The sequence below is a fragment of the Cinclus cinclus genome, chromosome 7, assembly GCF_963662255.1.
Source record: "Cinclus cinclus chromosome 7, bCinCin1.1, whole genome shotgun sequence".
NCBI classification, from domain to species: Eukaryota; Metazoa; Chordata; class Aves; order Passeriformes; family Cinclidae; genus Cinclus; species Cinclus cinclus.
In genome coordinates this window covers 5,573,658-5,595,696 of record NC_085052.1, presented here as the reverse complement: position 1 = coordinate 5,595,696, position 22,039 = coordinate 5,573,658, and the positions used below count along the sequence as shown (strand labels likewise).

The 22,039-nt window shown below is 42.0% G+C and overlaps 1 protein-coding gene and 1 non-coding gene across 2 annotated transcripts in view; both read right to left on the bottom strand.

Annotated features, from left to right (window-relative positions):
- EIF3A (eukaryotic translation initiation factor 3 subunit A) overlaps positions 1 to 19,873 on the bottom strand; it is a 28,470-nt gene extending 8,597 nt beyond the window's left edge. Inside the window, exons 1-17 of the mRNA XM_062496144.1 lie at positions 19,759 to 19,873; positions 15,920 to 16,110; positions 15,581 to 15,717; positions 13,591 to 13,754; positions 12,337 to 12,536; positions 11,634 to 11,842; positions 10,966 to 11,137; positions 9,916 to 10,020; positions 9,070 to 9,168; positions 8,261 to 8,377; positions 7,689 to 7,874; positions 5,178 to 5,525; positions 4,833 to 4,937; positions 3,342 to 3,455; positions 2,957 to 3,079; positions 2,050 to 2,203; positions 934 to 1,118 (exon numbers count right to left, since the gene is read on the bottom strand). Coding sequence (XP_062352128.1) covers positions 934 to 1,118; positions 2,050 to 2,203; positions 2,957 to 3,079; positions 3,342 to 3,455; positions 4,833 to 4,937; positions 5,178 to 5,525; positions 7,689 to 7,874; positions 8,261 to 8,377; positions 9,070 to 9,168; positions 9,916 to 10,020; positions 10,966 to 11,137; positions 11,634 to 11,842; positions 12,337 to 12,536; positions 13,591 to 13,754; positions 15,581 to 15,717; positions 15,920 to 16,110; positions 19,759 to 19,807 — 2,658 coding nt within the window. The 5' untranslated portion in view covers positions 19,808 to 19,873. The remainder of the gene's footprint in view (positions 1 to 933; positions 1,119 to 2,049; positions 2,204 to 2,956; positions 3,080 to 3,341; positions 3,456 to 4,832; positions 4,938 to 5,177; positions 5,526 to 7,688; positions 7,875 to 8,260; positions 8,378 to 9,069; positions 9,169 to 9,915; positions 10,021 to 10,965; positions 11,138 to 11,633; positions 11,843 to 12,336; positions 12,537 to 13,590; positions 13,755 to 15,580; positions 15,718 to 15,919; positions 16,111 to 19,758) is intronic.
- On the bottom strand, positions 8,567 to 8,699 carry LOC134046479 (small nucleolar RNA SNORA19). Its single transcript, XR_009933366.1, has one exon. It is a non-coding gene; the product is annotated as a small nucleolar RNA SNORA19 (small nucleolar RNA).
- Positions 19,874 to 22,039: the final 2,166 nt, after the last annotated feature.

Here is a 22,039-nt window from a genome sequence, read left to right as displayed (position 1 = left end):
CAAATCCACTACTCTGTGTCCTTAAATGCTTATGAAATTACCCCAAATAACAATGCTGAGCAAAGAATCCCAAAACTGCAAACGGAATTTCTGGAATGGTACAGGTATCCCTCTCAGAACCTGAACCAGCTTCTCCATATAATCAAGTGCCTACAGATAGGACACCTCTTATGTGAAAAATACCCATCATGATTATTTACTTAACAGACTATCAAAACAATTTGTTCAACCTGATAACTTATCTACATGGTGTTACTCAATGAAATATGTATTAAACAAAGAGAAAGGCTGTGGGGGATGAAATTGAAAACTACTTCTCTTGAATGGTAAGTTCTGAAAAAATGGGAGTGTACAAGGCTTATTAGCTACATTCTTTTAAACCATTAAACATTTCTAAGTAATTTTTGTTGTTTTGTTTCCTGTTGGATGGGATTAATGAATTTTCCCAATCCAAGTTATATTTGTAAACAGAAAGTTGCACACACATCTTGTTATGTTACTGCATATTACTTATAAAATACAAAACTATGTTTTTATGTTTCATGTGGAAGAAGTTTTCCTCCAACATCTACTTGAATTTCTGACTTCTGCATGAGTCATTGCACTCACTTCCAAGAGTTTTTTTTCTTTTTGTATTAAAGAAAGTTTTGTCTAATATTCATTTTATTCTTGACTAGTTTAGTTTTTAAGCATCTTGGAGATCTTGGTTTCCAAGTAGTTTCTTTATGTTACTCTATTGCTAAACTGGAGATTCCAGATCTTGATAGTGAGCTATTCAATTAGCCATTAAAACTTAAGAAATATAACTCACATTATAACTTAAGAAACAAATAAATAAACAAACCTATGACTTAGCAATGCTAACAGCTTCTTTCAAATAATCTACAGAAGAGCGAGCAGTCAGAAAGAAACAAACCTGCAGATATTACCCACCTTCCTTGAAAATGGATCATCCAGCCCTCTCCTTTCTTCCTCTCGGCGGCGCTCTCTCTCCTCTATCTCCATTTCTCTTTGACGTTTTTTCTTCTCCAGCTCCTCCAGTTTCTTGACTCGCTCCTGGTACTCCCGCTGCTCCTGCTCGCGTTTCTCGCGCTCGATGCGCTCCTTCTCCTCACGCTCTGCCCAGTTGGAGACATACAAAGAACTTACTACCAACACAAATTCCATTACTTTGCTGTATCCACAGGAGGGTTAGACAATACAATCTCTCCCCTTGGACTCTATAAAAAATAAACACTTAAAAATACAGGCATTTCATATGATGTGTTTAGCTAACCACAGAACCTGCTTTCTGCAGTCTCTTAACTCAAAAGCAATAGGGAAAGAGCCCTTGATACATCATTAATGAGACAACTTGAAACAGCTAGCAAGAAAGAAAAAGTTCCAATACCTGTATGTTAATTCAATACACAGACCATAACTGTAGCAACTAAAACATCAGTAATTACCTCAAACATGGTAGAGGATCCCTTCCTCAGAAAAGGTCAAACAAAAATATCAGAAATTTGATGTTCAAGAATGCTTCAGTTTTTGTTTGCTTTTTAAATATTGCATCATGATGAACTCTGATATATAAAAATCTTCATCCTCCAATTGAAAAACAGGGCAGAAATTCATCCTGTGGTTTGCCAACCACCTCTTCACCTCTAAAGCTTTGAGACAGGCTATTAGGGATATCAGAGAAAACAATCCACAAAGGTGTGTGTGAGTCATCTGCAACTTCGGAATTCTACATCTGACACCAATGTTCCCTTTCTTTTCTCCTTAAGATGTGCACAAACAAGCGGCCAGAACTCCAACTACAGGCTAAAATCAAAGACTCATTTTTTCATTAGCCTCCCTTACTTTATCTCCTCCTTGACTCACTAGGAGCTACAAAGCTTTTACCTTCCTGTCTATGCCGCACAGGTAAGCACGGAAGGCGCAACAGCTGGAAGTTGAAAAGACTTCCTCCAAACTCATGAAACAGGAAAACCAGGCATTAGCTGTGTTCCAAAACGGAAAGGCTCAAGGATGCAAAGGATGGAACAGTCACATTCTCAATCACACCTTTAAGCAGCTGCTCTTCCCGTAGCCTCTGCTCCTCCTCCTCCTTCTCCCTGTAGTAAGTGATGCGTCTCTCCTCCTTGCGCTGCTTCTTGCGCTCCTCCAGACGGTTCCGCCTCTCCTCTGCCAACCGCTCCTGGAACTGCTTGAGTTTATCCTGAAACACCAACAGGACACCTCAGAACTCCACAGCTGTAATGTCTAAGAGCTAGGCAGTTACACAAATTGTTAGATAAAGCTACACAGAAACTCAAAACAACTGCAACATATTCATTTTGTTCCACTGAAAAACTACCTGTTTGCCACATTTGCCTCTTCTGTAACTGATTTTGTATAAGAGAATATACCCCAGTGTAGAAGAAAGACAATCAAATCATCATGCACAGTATTAGTCCTTTATCTGCTTTACAGAAAAGGAACTGCCTAAATAATAATTTATGTGTACCTAAAACGTATTACCCCAAATTATTCCTATTACTGCAAAGAATCATATGCAGTTATTAATTTATATTAACATGACAACTCTTATGCTTTTTTTTTTTTTTTTTTTGTAAAGCCAGTTTTTACTGCAACATAGCCAGATACTCAAAGCTATAAACAGGCAGATACAGCTGCCTGCCTATATGACACCCAGTGATCCCTTACTAGTAGTTGTACTGATAATAAACAATTTACCCTTCTTTTATTTTCCACATAAGCAATTCAAGAAACTGTAAAAAATCTTAAGTGATACGACCTAGGAAGGGGTGCAAGAAATTTAATTTTAAAGTCAAAGAAGAAAATTAGTAATTCCACAGTTCTGAACTATTTAAAATACTAATTTGTTTCTAGTTTCATGAAGAATCCTTGGGTCAGTTTTAGTTCTTCATTTCAGGGGTGTACTTTGTTAGCAATGCCACATCTCATGTACCTCATAAACTGTTCGTCTTGATGCTTTGAGCCTGGCTTCAAATAAATCTCTATCCTCCAACATCCTGGAAAGTCTACTCTTGTGCTCAAGGGCTTTCTCACGCTCCAGCTGCAGGGTGGTGATCTGAAAGCAGAAAATATACAAAGTATAACTTTGCTATACATTTGGATTCAATCTACCCCAGCCCCGAGAAGGAGAAATTCTCTCTTCCCCTTTCAGAGCAAAGACAGAAGAAATTCCTGTCCACTAAAATATGAAATTACAAAGCTAACATTTCAATCTTTCTTTTTTAGAAAGACCTGGGGGAAAAAAAACAAACAGTGCAAAGCCCACTATTTTTTATGCACTGCTAATGCACTTTATCAACTGAACAAAATATTCTTACCCTTTCTTCTTCCTGTTGCTCCCACAGCTCCATATCATGCACTCTTTGCTCCTCATAGGCAGTTTTTATTAAAGGAATTTCCTCCAAGCGCTTCGCTCTTTCAAAGTAGTCAATCTGATAAAAGATAACACATTTTTAGTGTGACATAATGCACACATAATGCACCCTGATTTCTGGAGACCTCTTCAATATAGCTGATATATTATGGCAAAATGGCAACACCAAGAACCTGCCTCTACCACTGGCAACTAAGTGCACTCCCAGGCAAGGATGCAGGAATGGAGACGGGCACACCACAATTCTCTCTCAGCATCATGCGTTTTCAGCTCCCAGCATTTCTGTGTTGGAAGTATTTTTATATTTCAAACATTAATGGATTTTCTCTCTTGTCCTTCTGAACTCAAAGCTTTTCATATACAACAATGGACTTTGGAAAGAACTCGTTTGTGTCTGTGGCTCACAGCATGAAGATCCAACTTCTACCTCCAAACAGCTGTGAACACGGCTCCTGCTGGCTTCATGTGGTGCTTCTCAGGCCACTGCCCCTTGCAGGCAGTGCAAGAACAGCTGCCCCCAGCATCAGCTCCTACAACAGGTACACTCTTACAGACTGGCACCACATCCTCTCTCTAGACATCTGTCAGACAGAGGGGCACTATTTTACAAAGACATTTCTCCCACAGAAGCCAATCTGCATCACTGATGATTCTTGTTGGCCTCCTGTCAAACTTCCAGTTCAGCCACATCCTTGTAGACATAAAGAGATCAGAAATGCAGACAGTGCTCAAAATGCAGAAGAACAAAGTTCTTTATTGTATAAAGAACTTCTGCTCCTCTCTCCAGTATAAACAACAGCTTTATAGACCTGCAGTGTCAAAGATCCTCACTGGAACCTTTTTAACTAACCTGCCACTTTATGCTTGCCATTTTTCTTCAAACCAGTTTTAAGTGACCTGAGTCACCAACTGAACCATAGAATCCCAGCAGGAAGAACCCCAGCAGGAAGTCTGGCTGAGTTTCACCTGCCCAAGTCATGTGTTTCTATTTATTATTACATATATCTCACATTTTTATAGCTACCCACGTTTGAGACAGATCCTCTTCTGCCATTTAGGAGGGCTCTAGCAGTGGAGTTTCCTCTTTCAGTGAGGACTAACACGGTTAATTAATTTCACTTCTCTATAATGGTCTCTCCTTCTCTGAACATTTAACCTGTTCTGAACATTTTTTTAATTACAAGCCTTCCCAACTAAGACTCAGTTCGCATCCAGCTTAAAGGTCCTTTGTCAAACCAACTCCATTAATTAGAAGAGATTTTTACACTGAGACCAGAGACCCAATTTGTATATAACACATTTACCATTTTTAGTTTCAAACAGTGACATTTCCAACACCAGTATTATGTATGCGTGTATGAACATATATATGTGTCAACACAGATCATGTTCACTAAAAGCATGTATGGACATTTTTACCCTTCCTACTTTATACCTTTTTCTCCTGATTCTTCAGTCGTTCCTGAAGTTCCTTCTTTTCTTTTTCCAGCTGTTCCACTTGTTTAGCCATAATAAAGTCAGGATCCAATTCTTCAAGGTCCTACAACCAAGTTATCAATATAAAAAGGAGAAAATACTACCACAAAAGGTGGTCTTTGTTCCCCCAGATAATAAAGGTCCCACCCAAACCCAGAACTAAAGTTTACTTACATTGTCTCATTTTTAAGAGAGACTGTTTGTAATACCAGTTGCAGTACAAATCCATGAAATTCAGCTAGCCCAGTAATGTAATACTGAAAGCATAACAAAAATAACTCCCCACTCCCAATAAATCCCCTACCTCAATATCAATATCTTTAAATGCTTTGGCTCCCAGTTCAGTCTTCTTAATCTGCTCCAAGCGCTCCCGAACAGTTTTCTTTTTGATCTGCTCATGCTCCTGCAGGATCCTCTCCTTCTCCCTCTCCTTTGCCTCCTGGCGCAGCCTCTCTTCCTCAGCTTTCCGGACTTTTTGCAGTTCTGCTTCCCGTTGCTCCAGCTCTTCCTTTTCACGCTGGATGTTCAAACTTTCCAGGCGCTCCTTTCTCTCCTCTATGGTTTGACGGCGGGCAAGGATACGCTGATGCTCCTTCCTGGAATTTTTTAGGAAGGCGGTGACTGCCAGCTGATGTTGTTCTTCCTTCTCTTGCTGGATTGAAGTTAAGAATAAGATAATGATGTAAACAGTCCCTCTTTAAAAAGGCAGCGAGCAAAGCAAATGCTTCTCAAGGAAAATGTCAAATTAATTCTATTCTCCAGACTTGCGAACTGAATGAGAACAGAGCTGTAGTGGCAAATCTAATCACTCATCCAAGTGGCATCCAAAGCAGTACCCTGCCCAGAATCATGTGCACGTGGACAAAGTTGTCTGTAAAAGACATTATTCTGCAACATGGCTTGGGTATGACAGTTTAACATTTTTCTGTACAAAAATATTGTACAACCAGATGTTATTGACACCGTAATCTTTAACTGCAATGGGTTTGCGGGCCAATCTTGTTTGTCTCTGTATGTGTTTGTAAGCATACCACCACATGTACTGCATTTCACCAAAGCCACTTTTCTCTTTTAAAGTTTTGTTATTTTTCCAAACATATTAATAGAAGAAAAAAGTATCCTAATTGACACAAAACACTATCTGTGAGATTATTAAAACATAAGTCATCAATTTAAACATTGTATTTAAAACTAATTTTATTACTTTATAAAAAACACTAGGCTTCTATACACTAGAACACAGACTGTTCTTTAGGCAGCCTTCCCAACCCCAGCATTCCCCACAATTCTTTGTGGACATTCATGCTGTACACAAGGAGGTGTCACTGTGCCAGCTCAGGGAGCTGCCCATTTCCATGAGCCCAGCCAAACACTGCAGCCCACATCAGCTCCCCACACTCCCCCAGCCCTGCTACTCCTGAAATGTGAGCACCCACGGAGATATTTTTAGTAACCTGCCACTTCTAGGGCATTCAGCAAAAACACTGAAACATCCGTACTTTGCTGCAGATCTGCACACAATGAAAGCTAAATGGAGGTGCCAGAAACACAAAAGTAAAAAGTCTTAGACAAATTTAATGAATTTGTGAATTATTAGAAATATGACAAATTAAAAGCTTTTAAGCACCTGACAGAAGTAGAAGGTTTTGACCTGACTAGTGAAAGAAAGAAAGGCTATCAACTTGTTCTCTAGCTTCTCTAAGCACACGGATTGATATTAACCTTGACACTGTTCTCCAATTTTACAAGTGTCATGACTACTAATGAGTTAAATGTGGAGGATTTATGTCTTATTCAGCTACTAACTGTACTAATATGTCAAGTGCAAGACTAACTGCCATTTCCATCCACGAATGTATAGTTAAAGCATGTTTTTTTCTTTCAAAATGACAATCTAATACCAATCACTAATGAAATCATTTTAAGGGGAAACCTATATAGAAATATTTTTATCTTAAACACTATAAAACCACTAATATATGTTCAAGCTAACATAAGGAAGTGAGCATTGGGTGTCATGATACAGATCTACTTTCTGCATTTAAATTTTAAGAATATTACTTAGTATTTCAGCCTGTAGAGAATCTAACATGGACATGTTGCTATCAGCCTTTCTCCCCTATAGAATAAATATCTGATATGTTAGCTATGAAATCTTGAGATTTCTTAAGAAATCTTAAGTTCTTAAGAACCAAAATCAAATTAAAAAATTACCACTGCTCTAGTAAAAGAAGTGAAGGTTTAACTTGCCACAACCAAAGCATGCTGGAAATCTGAGACTGATTTACACCTTGCTGCTACAGAGCTCTGGAAAACCTGAAATGTGAGTCTGACCTTGGAGCCAAGATCCCCAGGGAGGAGGAAAGTGACAAAGACAGGTCAGTTCTTGAGCTGTGGGATGTTTTATTCTATAAAGCTACATTCCAGGTTTTTCACAACAGCAGTTTTTCCAGGAAGAATAAGTGAAGCAGGCTCTTGGATTTTCAGAAATGCAAGCATAACTTTAAACAAATTCTAGTTCTGCAGGCTTACACACAGGAAAGTTATTATCTGTTATATCCTAAACCTGGTATTTTCAAGACTGGAAACTTTAAACTCAGGCCTCTTATGTACATTTTGCCATATTTTTGTTATGACCAGAAACTAAGTAGATGAGTGCTTCTAAGAATGACTTCTTTACAAGCACAAAAAACTGACAACTACTACTAAGCTGAAAAAAAAAAAAAAGAAAGTAAAACGTACATCTAATCTGAGCAAACACATTCATTAAAATACAAGCTTTGTTAACATTCTCTTAGGACTTTAAATGACTTACCATTAAGTGAGGAGGTTTAATGACTGCAAGAGCCTTAGCCAGAGCTGAGGACATGGCAGTCAGTTGATTTCTGATCTGCTCAGAAGGCATGCTCTGCAGCTGAGGGCCCAGTGGAGCATCCTCTCTGGTACAGTAATTCAAATCTGAACCAAAACTCAGTGTCCGGGTTGTGTGATCAAGGCGAACCTTTGCAAAAACAGAAAAAAAGGAAGAAAAAGGATTGTATTTGTTATTGAACAATTTCTCTGTTGCTCTGCCTATGACCAGCATGAGTCAACACAGGCTCTAAGAAGAAATTACTTGAAAAAAATTTATACCACTCTATCAGAAATGCCAAATTAGCAGGAGAAAATCAGCAATGTCAATGAAGTCTTGTCTTGTTTCTGTGGTTTATAAAAAAAAAAAAAACAAACCAAAACAACAACAAAATCACTGGGAGAAGCTAAACCTTCAATGAAATGACCACTGAAATAATTTTTGCCTCTTCCTCCACATTATCAACCAGCTCCTTTCCATCACATGCAACACACATGAAACCCAGACATCACACAAAGTCTTTGTACAGCACTCACCTGTAAGTCACAATGCCTGGCTGCATCCACGATACAACGCTCCAGCTGGAAAGCATCCACAAAAGGAACCAGGGTACACAGACGAGCAAACTCAATGCTTTGATAAATCTGGGCCACCTGAAAGTGAACAGAAACATTAGGTATTTTTCCTCAACAAAAAGATATAAGAAGTTGTTGTACAGACATTAAAGTTAACTCGCTGTATTGTCAACTAATGAATGCATACATATTAACGTAGTTGCAAATACTGCTTGAGGATTTTATTTCTGTACTGTATTCAGATTAAACCCCATTCCTGAATGGCTGCTTTGTATGAAGGAGACTGGCAGCAGTAACTACATCCAGCTATGCTGCTAATTAGCCTTCAACTATTTCTTTAGCACACCAGAAATAACACTGCTCATCACTGGTAATGAAAGCAGGTCAATGAAATGTGCATTGTATAAAAAAAAAACTTAGATAAGAATATACAATAAAAAAAACCAAAAAGAAACTAAATACCAAAGTGAAATACTCCCCTCCCCAACCTTACTCCAAAGAGAAGTTTTTAGAAATTTGGTACAAAATGAAGAAAATCTAGAGAAGAGATTACACCACAGTACCCCACTATCAAGTACAGCTACTATAGCTGTATTTAAATGATACACAAACTGAAGGTATGGGTCATATATCAGAAAAATGTATTTTCAAATCAGTCTTCTATTTTATAGAAGGAAAAATTGTTTCAGCATTAGTTTCCAACTTAATCTTTCACCAAACCATATTCCAACTTACCTGTACTTAGGAACATGCACGATCTTTACTCTTACCTGCTGCAGAAGTCGAAGGATGGTGTTGTTCTGCAGGTGAGGAATGTACAGCTGCAGTTCAGGTTCCTTTTCAGCTTGGTCCTTCACCCAGTTCAGAACCTATCAAAAGTCTGAAAAGTTACTCTATCTGCACTGACCTGCACAAACTTCACCATTAAAGTAACATTTCTGGTTTACAGCTCTTAAAACAAAAGCACTGTTTTACTGAAGTGCATCCTTTGATCAGAACACTTGCAGTTACAAAGGAGAGCTGACAGTTTTTGTGTGAAGGCGACTGACAGTACTGGCAACATTTACCACACTGCTAATTTACCTTCAAGTTCTTTTTAGCACCTCAAGTATCTTTGTTCCCACTATCAAAGAAAAAGAACATGATGTGCTTCAACTGCAGAATTTACACTAACCTAATCAACAGCTCTTATATTATTCTACCTCCCAATACTCTGCCTTTTAATAGTAAAATCAGTCATTGGTTCATCTTTCTACGTGGCACACAACCCACTTGCCAGCATATGCCCACGTGTGCACACAGTCTTATTTTGCACCTTTAACCAAAATTAACTCCGTATCATCTCCAACAACAAAGCCTGATGCATCCCCAAAACTCTGCACCTTTATGGAGCTCTCTGAACAGCACCCAAAAGACCTGAGTGAATTTTCATTCTATTTCAATAAGCTGGCTTACTCTATCACATGCCATGGTGATAGAACTTCACCAAATCAAGGCTACTATTGAAATACCTGGCAATAGAAGAAGCTAGTTGATATTTACCACAAATCAATATTGAAATAACAGACTATTAGTCAAGACAAATTACTACACACAGAGAGCTCCAAAAAACTTACCTTGCTGACACGGGCACTCAACTTGAGCGGGTGAAAGTCTACTTCAAGCCAATTGTAAAGTTCTTTCACTTCTGGGACAACATACTGCACTACATTGAACCTGACCTACAGTCAACAAAAGAAAATCCAAAGATCTCAACATAAATGCAGTATTAACCAATAGTCAATATTTTAAGAATTTCATATTCAACAAGTGAAACAGGCAACAGATGTGGTTTTTAATATAGATTATGTATTTTTATCACATTTTTTTAACTGGAGTGAGAGCAATTCTATACAACATCACTTAAATGTAGCTAAAAATGGAAAAGTAGACAAAAAACAAACAAGCTAAACAGACCATCCTCAGCAATTTCTAAGACACAAGCCTATTACACAAACATAGGCCCACATCCAAATTAAAACCACACATCTCATTATTAAATTTCTGAAGCCTTAAATTGTGGGTTTGAGGCAGGCTGCAAGAAGAATTAATTCAAACTGTAAAATGAGCTGTGAACCTAAATTTTAGATATGAGTGCAAACGACTGCAAGAAATTCAAACATTCTCTGAAAATACCCATTATTTCATGTCTACTTTGTTTACAAACATTTGGGGAGGTCTGAGGATAGATAAATCTAACATCCCTTCAAATTAAAGCCAAGGAAGTTTTCATAATCACTTAGATCCATATGGTCCAACATTTGACATCTGGCCTGTGCTTATCCAAAACACATTTAAAACAGAAAAATAAGCACTTGCTTCAGTTAATTACACACTTCAGAGACGGGAGAAAAAAAACCCAAAGTTCCAGATCACAACATGTTTCAGGCCCCTAAGTGTTTCAAATCAATGTTTGTTGCTTGGGTGACATAAAAGACTACACTGAATTGCACACAAGCATTCATTACACTGCCATTTCCAAACAGCCCTTGTGAATCTGCAATTAAGTCCCCATTAACCACACAGCTGTTTTAGCTTTAAAATTGCTGTCCCACAGCTAAGCACAGTGCTCTAGAAGGGGCAGGACTCAGTGTTATGAAGCTGCTCACCTGCACCCCAGTACCTACCATGTCATTGATGAGGCTGGCCCGTGTAGGGGGGGCCTGCAGCCCCAGCAGGGTGGCCAGACGCCGCTGTTTCTCCACGATGATTCCATCCATATCCAGGAGACGAGCAATATCAGTTCTCTCTGGAGTTATTGGAATGGACAGGGTGGCCAGTAGGACTCGAGTGGACATCCTGGTGACAAAGCAGAAGTGCAAGAGATGAACTGCTAGAGAGCACTTACTAATTCCTGGTCACCTATATGCCAGTTCAAGAGAGGAATAAGTTGGCATCCACGATGCAAAACTGTGTAAAAACACCAGAAATAACAGAGGAGACACCAACCACACTATGAGAGGAAATAGTGAAATCTTCTGAAGAAAATACCAACACTCAGAAGAGAAAAATAAAACAAACCCCCAGATATTTACTGACTCTCACATCTTTTCAGTCAGTAAAGAGAAGGAAGCTTAACTAAGGTGATGTTAATGTTCACAATACTTACACTGCAGCTTTGTAAAATATCCTCCTTGCTCTAGATTTCTTTTGAGGCAATTAGTACTGGCCAATTTAAACAGAGCTGCTCATAGCCACACATGTCATCTGCTTCTTTTGGGGTACAATTTAGTTTATTTTTGAACCTAGGGGTTTAAAAACAGCTTCTAAGATCACAGCAAGTATCTTTCCCCACCTCTGCATCTCCTCTTGCGTGAGATTCTTTCGCATTTCTCTTGATAAGTGATAAAGGCGGTGAAGGGTGGATGCATGAAAAAGAGCATTTCCTGATTTCCAGAAGACAGTTGAAACTTTGTGATAGTAATTTGCCATCAGCTGTGGTTTGGGTGGCTTCTTAGACAGTGCAAATAGTCCGTGAATATCTTCCACTGCTTTGAAAGCTTCCTAAAAAAACCCAAAGCAACCAAACACACTACTGTTATGAAGTTTTTGCAGTACCCCAAAAAAAGGGAAAATATAAATTTAATAAAGATTGTAAGACTATAAAATATTTAATACTACTGAAAGCTGTGATCTTCAGTTCTGTCAGCTACATTAAATGAAATACCTCTTTCCTAAAAAATTATTTGGACATACTCCATTAACTATCTGCTTAGAATTTGGCATTTTTGTAAACTTGTTTCATTCAGATTTTCAAGCTACAAACCAAGGTGAGAAAAGAAAAAAAGCCAAACAAAAAATCTCCAAAAGTTCTACCAGCAAAGCTCGGTTTGAAACACCGTACAGGAACACCAGAATAAGCACTCAATATTCCAGATATTTATTCTTTAGCTCTTATCCTTTCTTCACCTCGATGCATACACCATGAGACACAAACAACGTGGAGCAGATTCTGGAAAGGCTGCAGAGCAAACGTGATGGGGAGCCCTGCTGCATACCTGCCACAGCTCCATGCTGATAGCACTGTCCAGCTGCACCAGCCTGGTCTCCAGGTGCATGGACTGGCTGTCAGGGTTGTTGAGGTTGATGGCTGTGCTTTGGTTGTGGTGCCGCTGGATCTGCCCCAGGTGCATCCGCAGGTTGTCGCAGAGCTTGCGGAACTCCGCTTTCCGCGTGTACTGCAGGCAGAACTTGAAAGCTGCAAAAAGGAATAATGGAAACTTAAAACGTTCACTAATGGTCACTTTGTGGTAGTTCTAAATGGGATTCAGATATGTAAATCAGTACAGCACACTTAAAGAATCTTCATCTGCAGTCAAAACATATCTCAAACATGATACAATCTGTCACACATAATCTGTGACAATGTGGAACATTTTCATCTTGACCTCAAAAGATGAAGATGTTTCTACATAATAAAGCTAAAAGAGCAAAGGGAATACTTTAAGTCTCTTAAAATTTTCTAATTTATGCAGTGATTCCAGCTTTTAGGTTGAACTAAGAGCACACAAAATCCTGTGAATGGCATGAATTCAGGATCTGGCTTTGCAAAATGTGGGGGAAAAATTCTCAAGTCATCTAAATATGGTAAAGTCCAATTAAGCCTTCAAATGACTGGAAATAACATAAAATCTCTGTAATTAATCCCACAATTCTCAAAAAACAGTCCTTGTTCTGCCTTCTGGAGATAAGCACAATACAGCACAACACAAGTGCAGGAAAGAGGTCAAGAAGAGGGAATGGACAGTACAGGGGGATCAAGACCACTCAAAACCCTGGAAGCCCTCCACCCCATTTCTAGAAAGGTCCAGAAGAACAGATGGAGCATGAGAACATTATTTGCATAACAAGTGAGAAACTTATCTATAAAAAGGTCAAGCCCACGTGTGCCTACACACCAGGACCCTGGATACTCCCACCAGATGGATCAACACTGGAGTGAGAACTGGTGATTTCTCTTTTTCCCTCCCATTCTTTCTCTCTAACCCTCTGTTTTAATTCAACCCTCTTCTTCCACCCTATCCCTCTATACAAAACTCACTGCCATGTGCTTATACTGGGAGGTCAGGGACTAACACACCAATTTTCAGTCCAAGCGTGTCATTTACTACCAAAACTTCGTGAGCTTTTGAGAACTCTCTGATTCTTGTTGTTCCTTTTGACCACAGGCTTCTACAAAACTTGGATGTTCCCCTCCCCTTAAGGGGGGATACCGCATCATTATAGTTCAAGTTTCCATCTTTTACACCTACCTTGCTGTGCAATGTCATGGTACAGGCGTTCCACTCGAGAATTATTTCGAAGAAGATCCAAACACTGTCTATAGGATTCCCACAGAAATTTAACCCAGGGTGTCAAAAGCAGGCGGTCAGTACGATCCTGAGTGTCTTCTCCACTTACAGCACTCAAAAGAACACTATAGTCAGGCCAGCAGGGTAAGGAAAGAGAAAAAAGAAGTGGCTTATTCCCTACAATTCTTACCAATTTTTCTTACCAAGTTCTAAGATGAGACTGGACAAATCTGAACAGCTAATTGCTGCTGAAGGGTCTATTGCTTATTTTCAAACTGGCCCCTCAGTCTGCTTTCTTTTCCTTTAAAAGACATAGATAATTATTTCAAACTTTTAAGTTTCAAACTTTGGCCACTGCATATATGACTGACTCCAAGCTCCAGAGGCAAGACATCAGAAACTTGTATCCTTCAAAGGAAACTAACTCCAGGATTTTCCCCTTCCCTTTCCCAGCAGGGAGTTGCATCCTGTTCCTCCACTAGAGTCAAGTATCAGTGTCAATGCAGACACTTTAGTACTTGCTGACACTTCCCTTTTAGTCACCAGCACTGCTGCCAGAGCTCACTTCATGCTGACATGTGACACAAGCGCTGTGTTATGATCCGCACACATCAGAAACCAGAATACTCACATGGATGTTTCAAATCCTTCACAAATTCTGACATGAAAATGATGCTTAAATAAGTCAGAAGTGAGATCTGCTAATCTTCCATTTAGAACTTCATTCCCTCATCACAGGAATGTAAGACAGGGGAAAGCCTTCTCAAGACACTGAGACCAATTCAGTGCTATGTCCCACGTGATCCCTTTCTGCTGAACAATCCACTCAACATGTTAAACTCACAAAAAATATCTTCCCTAAGCCTTCATTTTTAAAATTCTTTTTGAATTGTTTTCTAATATAAAGTCTCAACTTTTTTCTACTACACCATTTCCAGTTCTAGTTTGTATATTTGGGTACTACATACACTACTGAAGGTGACATGTCACCAGTGCTTTCCCTTACAGATTAAGAGGTGTATCCAGCAAAAAAAGCATGAGAATTCTAGAAAACAGGACTTAAAAAACACTAAGGAAACTGTGCCTGTTTAGATGAGAAGTGTGATTGAAAAGATCCATTCTCTAGTCCTCTGTTACAGAAAGGAGAACAAGGAAAAGAGAGGTCAGTCTTCCCTGCTTAACTATTAGTGGATTCCTCTGTGACAATTTCAGGCACTGGAAATAACAGGAATGGCACTGCCCCCCTACCAAAGACATGCCTGTCACCTTTTCCTTTTTGCAACCAACTTCTACTAAAGAGTTCTGCTGTTAACATGTAAATATGGAGCCTTCTACCGCAGGTCTTTGTGAGTATTATTTAACTACAACTCTATTCCTACACAAGACAAATATTCAGTAATTTCTTCTAATTTTTTATCATTTCTATCACCATTCTACATTCTCATTATCCATCCTATTAATTCTCTCTTGAATGTACTTTTCATGCCCTTTCTTGTATTATCTCATCACATAACCAAGCAAGTACAAAGCAGGATTTCCTTTTGTTTGTACGTGCACTGTGTGGTCAGAAAAAATGGAGGCTGTCACATACAGGAATTACATTGCTCTGATATAATTAACAGCATTTCTACATCAACCAGTAATGAGCAGTTTGCCATAATAAACTCTCCAATACCACTACAGATGCAGATCTGAGCAGATACTGGAAAGTGGTGAGCCAACCCCCAGAACCATTCCCACTGCATCTAGATTTCCTATTCCTCACAGCTTGCTTTCTTTACATCTCTTTACTCAGACTTAGGATTTCATTCAGTGTAAAATTCCTGCTTTTATCCATACCTTCAAAACCTCTAGAACACCCCTAGTATACCATTTCAAGTCTACCACATTTATATCTCAGCTTTGTGAATGAAAATTTCTGTGAATTGCTACACATTAAAGACAGGCACACCTTTCTGGAGTCTGAATGTTATCCAAGTCTTCTATGTCCAGTACCATCTGCTGGGATTCTTCTTTAGCTGCTTCTGTTTTTTCTTCAGCTAATTTTAAATAGGCTCGAACAACATCCTCCAAAGATTTGATGTTAACCTACACCAAAGGCAAAAAAAGGGGAAGATGTTTCCACCCACAACAGGCAACAAATATTTTAAAATGTAACTGCTACAAACCCTAGAATATCTAAAAGGCGGATTAATCCTAATTCAGGACAAATCAGTTACTTTGAGATTTTATCAACTGACAGATACCACGCTTGCTATAAATAAGTACAATAAAAAACCAAAAGCCATACCTGCTGGCAAATATTCTTGTACTGGTACAATCCTTCCTTTGCCAGATGACTCTTGCGCAGATCCACGCAGAGTTCCAGGTATTTCAGCATAATTGGTTCGTGGATTTTCTGCCATGTTCGGTGTTTCTTACTTTTCATAACATCATAGAGAACATCAAGGGCAGGCTGCTTTTTGCCAACCTCAAGAAATTCTGAAAGAAAAATCCCACTTAGCAAAAGACCTGAACACCAGAAGGTGCATGCTTTATGCTTAACACAGGAAACATTCAGAATTTAACCAATTCTAACCCAGAGTGCATTGATGGCTTGACTTTGCTGGCCAGATTGAAAACGTTGGCAACTCAGTGCCAGTCGTTCAATGACATAACTGGCAAACAAATGCTGACCAGTAAATTTACATGGGAATTTCAGGATAGCACAGATGTCTCTCCATCCATCCAGGCATGACTGAGCACTTCATATACCTGAGTGTGTATGAATGCACACACCCAGTTTTAACCATCCTGCTTTCATCAAGGACAAGGAATACCCAGCAGGAGGCTCCTGGGTACAGCACCTACTAGGGGTGTTTAACAGGATGCAAACCATACCACAAATGTGACTGAAAGAGAAAGTCCTGCTCTCAGGTGAGGGAGGAAGGAGAGGAAGGGAAAAAATTTCACACAGCAAAGCTGTTCACTGGTTGTTTTTAACTCCTGAGTGGTTTAGCACTTCAGTTTACAGAAGTTACATCAAAAGCTGCTGCATTTCAGTTGAAGGGTCAGACACTTTTTAAATCAGCCTTGCTGCTGAAACCAGTGCCTCATTTACTCATCCCTAAGCAGCAGCTGTTAATAACAGCAGCTCTCAGCATCACAGCAACTCCCACCTCTGAGATCCCACACATTCCGCCTCGCACAAAACACAGCAAACCACCCAGAGGAAACACTGAGGAAGTGACCCACATACACACAGACCCTGCTCTGAAAGTACCCTGCACTGCAGAACAGCAGGAGAATTGAATACACAGAATGGGAAGCAAACAGGTTTATAAGATAAGGGAGGTCAAGTACAGCTAATGGAAAATGTGCCTGTTCTTAAAGGCCAAGGGGAGGAGTCAGTACGACCCCTGAAGTACTTTGGAAAGCACTCCATTCCTAAATCATGGCAGAAACTATTAAAATAGGGGCCTGCTTCAGGGGCTCAGACATCAGACAGAGCTTGCAAGTTTTGGAGTCTCAAATTTGAAATTAAACATGGCAAAAGGTTTAGGTTGAAAGCAGCAGAGTGGCTTTAATTTAAGGATCACAACCGCTCATATTCAGGGCTCAGTTTATGTAAATAATGAGCTGGCAGAAGATGAGCAAGCTCCTTTCTAGAGAAAGCACTGTGATACAACTGAAGATAATCAAAGTTACAGTGGGGCAGTATCCAGCAGTACTTTACTCACCAAGGGAATTTTAATAAAGCTACCCTCCATCCCATAATTTACACTGCTATTCTATCTCAGAGCTGCTTTTGAGATAATTACTGTTGTTTTATGCTTTATTTATGAAAATAAACTTGAAAGGCAAGTAACCCTGCAACAATGCCAGGGCACTCCAGCAACAGCTTTCAGCGGACGATAACCAACTGGACAAAGCATAAAATTAATTTATGTTGCTTTGACACTTTTAATTAACTCTGGCCAAGCAGGTTCTTACAAGTAAGTCAAATAATTAAGGCTAATTTAAGAGGTACTTCAGTAAAAGCACAAACTGAACCTGAAGAATCAAATACAGCACACAACACCATGCTTTGCAGTAGGAAATGTAAATTATGGAAACTCAGATCTGTAATATACAATTGTAAAGCTGAGTCCATAAGTAGCTGTAAGAGTTACCTTCTACTAGTTTTGCTCTTTCATACTACTCAAAATCCTAACAGGTATCCAGAGTAGCAAATGAAGCTAAGTGGTCAAGAGCCATCTTATAAACATAAACAATTCACCTACTGCTAATCCAAAATCCTGAATTAAACTCAGTCTTCAATCTAAGAAAACATGTCATTATAAGAGGTGACAAAGATGTCATGTGCTTTACAGTACCTCTGATAGTGAGCAAGCTTAATATCTGCAACAATAAAAACAGTCCTTAAAGTTGCATTACATCACTGAGTACAAAGCATATAATAAAGCAAATATTAACAACAGCTGAAGGTTGGCCTTGACCTACATTTATCAATTATAAAAATTGATAATTTCTTACTTATCTGTCTGTACTTAAAATCCTTCATGCTCTTCATATTTCCAAACATCACCTCTGTGTTGAAGTCACTGAGAACATGAAGTGCTCCTAAGGCTCACTTGAGCCTTATGTATAAAACACACACTGAAACTCTGGAAACTGCACTGAATGTCCCCATTTGAAATGTCAGTTTAACATTACACTGAAACACACAACCTGCCTTAGGTACAACTTTCCACCCTTTATTATGCTTGGCTGCGGTAAGATTGAGGCCCTGCAGTTTGTAACACTTGAGACTGCTTATCACGTTTTCTATTCAGTCCACTGAAATTCAGGATTGCCAGCATCTGTCTGGAGAACACCCCCTTCCGTTCCCACCCTTCAGCTCAACTCGACTCCCTCACTTCAACACGATTTAGCAGACTTGCAGCAGTGTAAGAAACGTGAACTTAAATACCAGGAAAGCATCAATAATAATAGAGAGCAGTTTAAAGTCAATTTCCAGAAATGTCACTTGCACACCAAGTACCACTTACACTACCCAAGAATTTGCAAGTATAAATAAAGTTTATATATTATGGTACGTGCATCTCTTCCAATGAAAGCACTGACACAACACGTCTTCATCCCTGAAAGCTAACTGAAGCTGATTATAACTTTCACCTTTTTATCTTTGTGGAAAAGATTTTTACAACGAGTTTTTGACTAAAAATCTTGAGGACGTGCAGTAGTGTCACATTTTCTTGTTAATATACTAAGTACTTGAATAATGCACAGTCCCTTCTGTTGTCATTTCAAGACCCATATATCATCTGTAAATGTGGATGCCTTCAAGTGTCATCCTGTGACCAGCCCTGTGACAATGAAGGGTCTAAATGGTCTTGCTAAGGGCTTAAAATAGGATACTATAAAAAACAGAAGCGTCAAAGACACATGTTTGGCCCGAAATGAGCCAGCTGATAAATATAACCAGTCCAGCTTTTATGTGGCAGTCAGCAAGCGACGGCTACAGCGCTGAATTGTCTCCCTTGGTTGGTCTTCCAGGGGCAAACCAGTGTTATCAGCCAGTGCAGCAGTGAAGGAGTTTTACCATTTGCGTTCTCACCGGAATCACGTGAAGGACGGGACGCAACACACGATGCCCACAGGGGACAGAATGACCCGGGATCAGCTCGGGTTTGAGATCACCCCGGCAGGGCAGCGCGGTCCGGCCCGCTCATGCCCAGCCCCAGCCGCCCCTGCCCTCCGGGGGGCTCAGGCCCGAGGGACGAGGCCGTGCCGGCCCCGGCCGCCGCGGCTCCCCCTTCGCCCGGAGGCGGCCGTGGGGCCCAGGGGAGCGGGAGGCGGGGCCGGGCCCGCTCCCCACGCCCGCCGGGCCTCCCTCCCCTCCGCCATGCGGCGCGGCCGCGCCGGCCCGGCCACGGCCCGGCCCTTTCCCCGCTCCGGCGCCGCGCCGCCCGCTCCCTCCCGGGCGGGCGCTCCCGGGCGGCCTCCGCTCAGCGCCGACGGATTCCGGGCGCGGGCGCTCCCGGGCGGGCCCGGCCGGGAGGTCCCGAAGCGGGCGCGGCCGGGAGCCGGGGAGCAGCGCGGGAGGCGACCCGGCACTGTGTGCGTGTGGGCACGGCCCGCACTGACCGTTCGCCCGCTTCAGGGCGTTCTCGGGCCGCTGGAAGTACACCGGCATGATGGCGGCGGCGGCGGCGGCTCCTCACGGGGCGGCGGCGGCTCCTCGCTCCAGCCAGGCGGCACGCGCGGCCGGAAAGGGAGGGAGCGGCAGGGGAAGGGGAGGGAAAGGGGCCCGCGCGCGCCCGGACGGCGGCGGCGGAACCGGAAACCCCGCCCGGCGCGCGCGAGAACCGGGACCGGATAGACGGGGCATTGGAGCCGGATAGGCGGGACATTGGACCGGGACCGGGACCGGATAGATGGGGCATTGGGACCGGGACCGGATAGACGGGGCATTGGACCGAGACTGGGAGAGGATAGATGGGGCATTGGACCGGGACCGGGACCGGGACCGGATAGACGGGGCATTGGAGCCGGATAGACGGGACATTGGACCGGGACCGGGACCGGATAGACGGGGCATTGGAGCCGGATAGACGGGACATTGGACCGGGACCGGATAGACGGGGCATTGGAGCCGGATAGACGAGACATTGGACCGGGACCGGATAGATGGGGCATTGGGACCGGGACCGGATAGACGGGGCATTGGACCGAGACTGGGAGAGGATAGATGGGGCATTGGACCGGGACCGGGACCGGATAGACGGGGCATTGGGGCCGGATAGACGGGGCATTGGACCGGGACCGGATAGACGGGGCATTGGAGCCGGATAGACGGGGCATTGGACCGGGACCGGATAGACGGGGCATTGGGACCGGGACCGGATAGACGGGGCATTGGAGCCGGATAGACGGGACATTGGACCGGGACCGGGACCGGATAGACGGGGCATTGGGACCGGGACTGGGAGAGGATAGACGGGGCATTGGGACCGGGACCGGATAGATGGAGCATTGGGACCGGGATGGGGTCCGATCGACGGGGAATCGCGGATGAAGCGGAAGGGGATTGGGACCAGGACACTGTAGGGGTCGTGAGATGGGGTCATGGGGAGATCGGGCCCGTGAGGCAGATCTGGATCGGTATCGGGAGGGGATGGCGGGGAGAGCTCCACAAAGTCCTTTGTGTAAATGATCCTTAAACCAGTGCGGGGGGCACAGGGGGGTTTGCCGCAGGTCGTGTGGCGCTGGGTGAGTCGTACGCCTGTCTCGCACACTGTTGTTAGCATTGTTCTTACTGTTTGTTTTCTTATTCCATTGCTGCTTCTAGTAAATTGTTCTTAGCCCAACCCTTGATCTTTACCTTTTTGTACCTCCCAATTCTCCATCCTATCTCGGGGAGGTGAGGGAGGACGTGAGCGAGTGGTGCATGGTCTGGGGTGTTTCAGTGGGAACACTAAATTCGGGAAATCTATTCCTAAGCCATGACAGTATTTTAGTACACACTGCATTAAGTAGAGTCATCACTAAGGTGTTTATAGTGCTGAACAAAAGCACTATAAATTTTTTGTGTTCATAAAATTTAAAAGTTTGTCAGGTGAGTGAGTACCTGAGGTCTGGGTGGCAGCTCTGCCCATGTCACCATAGCCAGTGACTGTCCTTGCAGCCTTCTCATGGGGACAGCTGTGCTCTCATGGGGACTGCAGGTGTCCTGCCTTATCACTGGATTTGCTATTGGGCAGCCCACTTCATATTTTTGGATCTCTGAGGTTCCTGAAAACCCTCCAGGCTGGGATCAAGACGATTTTGTACCATGAGCAGCTATTATCATCTGTCTTGTCATGTTTCTTCCTATGTGGTAGTTGAGTATATTTAATGTGTGTGCTTCATGACTTCATGAAAATCACATAGCAGGCTGCCCTTTAGTGTGTTCCTGGGATAGGCCTGGCGTCTCCCAGAACTTCACACATTTTTTTACCAGCTTCTAGTGCTACTCTAGTTATCCCAGTAATTTTTAGAAGTTTCTTCTAAGCAGTGTCATGGTATTCCTAGAACCATCTAGGTTGGAAAAGACCCTTAAGATCATGAAGTCCAATGTTCAGGTGCCACTGTTAATCCAAACTTGCAAATGAGATCTTTACATTCTCAATAAACTTGCTGATGGATGGAGTTACTCAGGAATAGTTGTTCTGCTTCCATGACTGTTCCTCAAGCCACCCAGTCCCCACTTGGGCACAAGCCAGCCTTTATCCGTGCTGTGTAGAAACAGGGATGTCTGTGTTTTGGGTTACTCAGGGTACAGCTCCTGGCCGTGATTTCAGGAGGTGTTTGCCAGCAGGGAAACTTTCTGCGTAACATGTCACATGAACTGTGCCCCATGGCTTACAGACGGCTGCGGAGATGATGA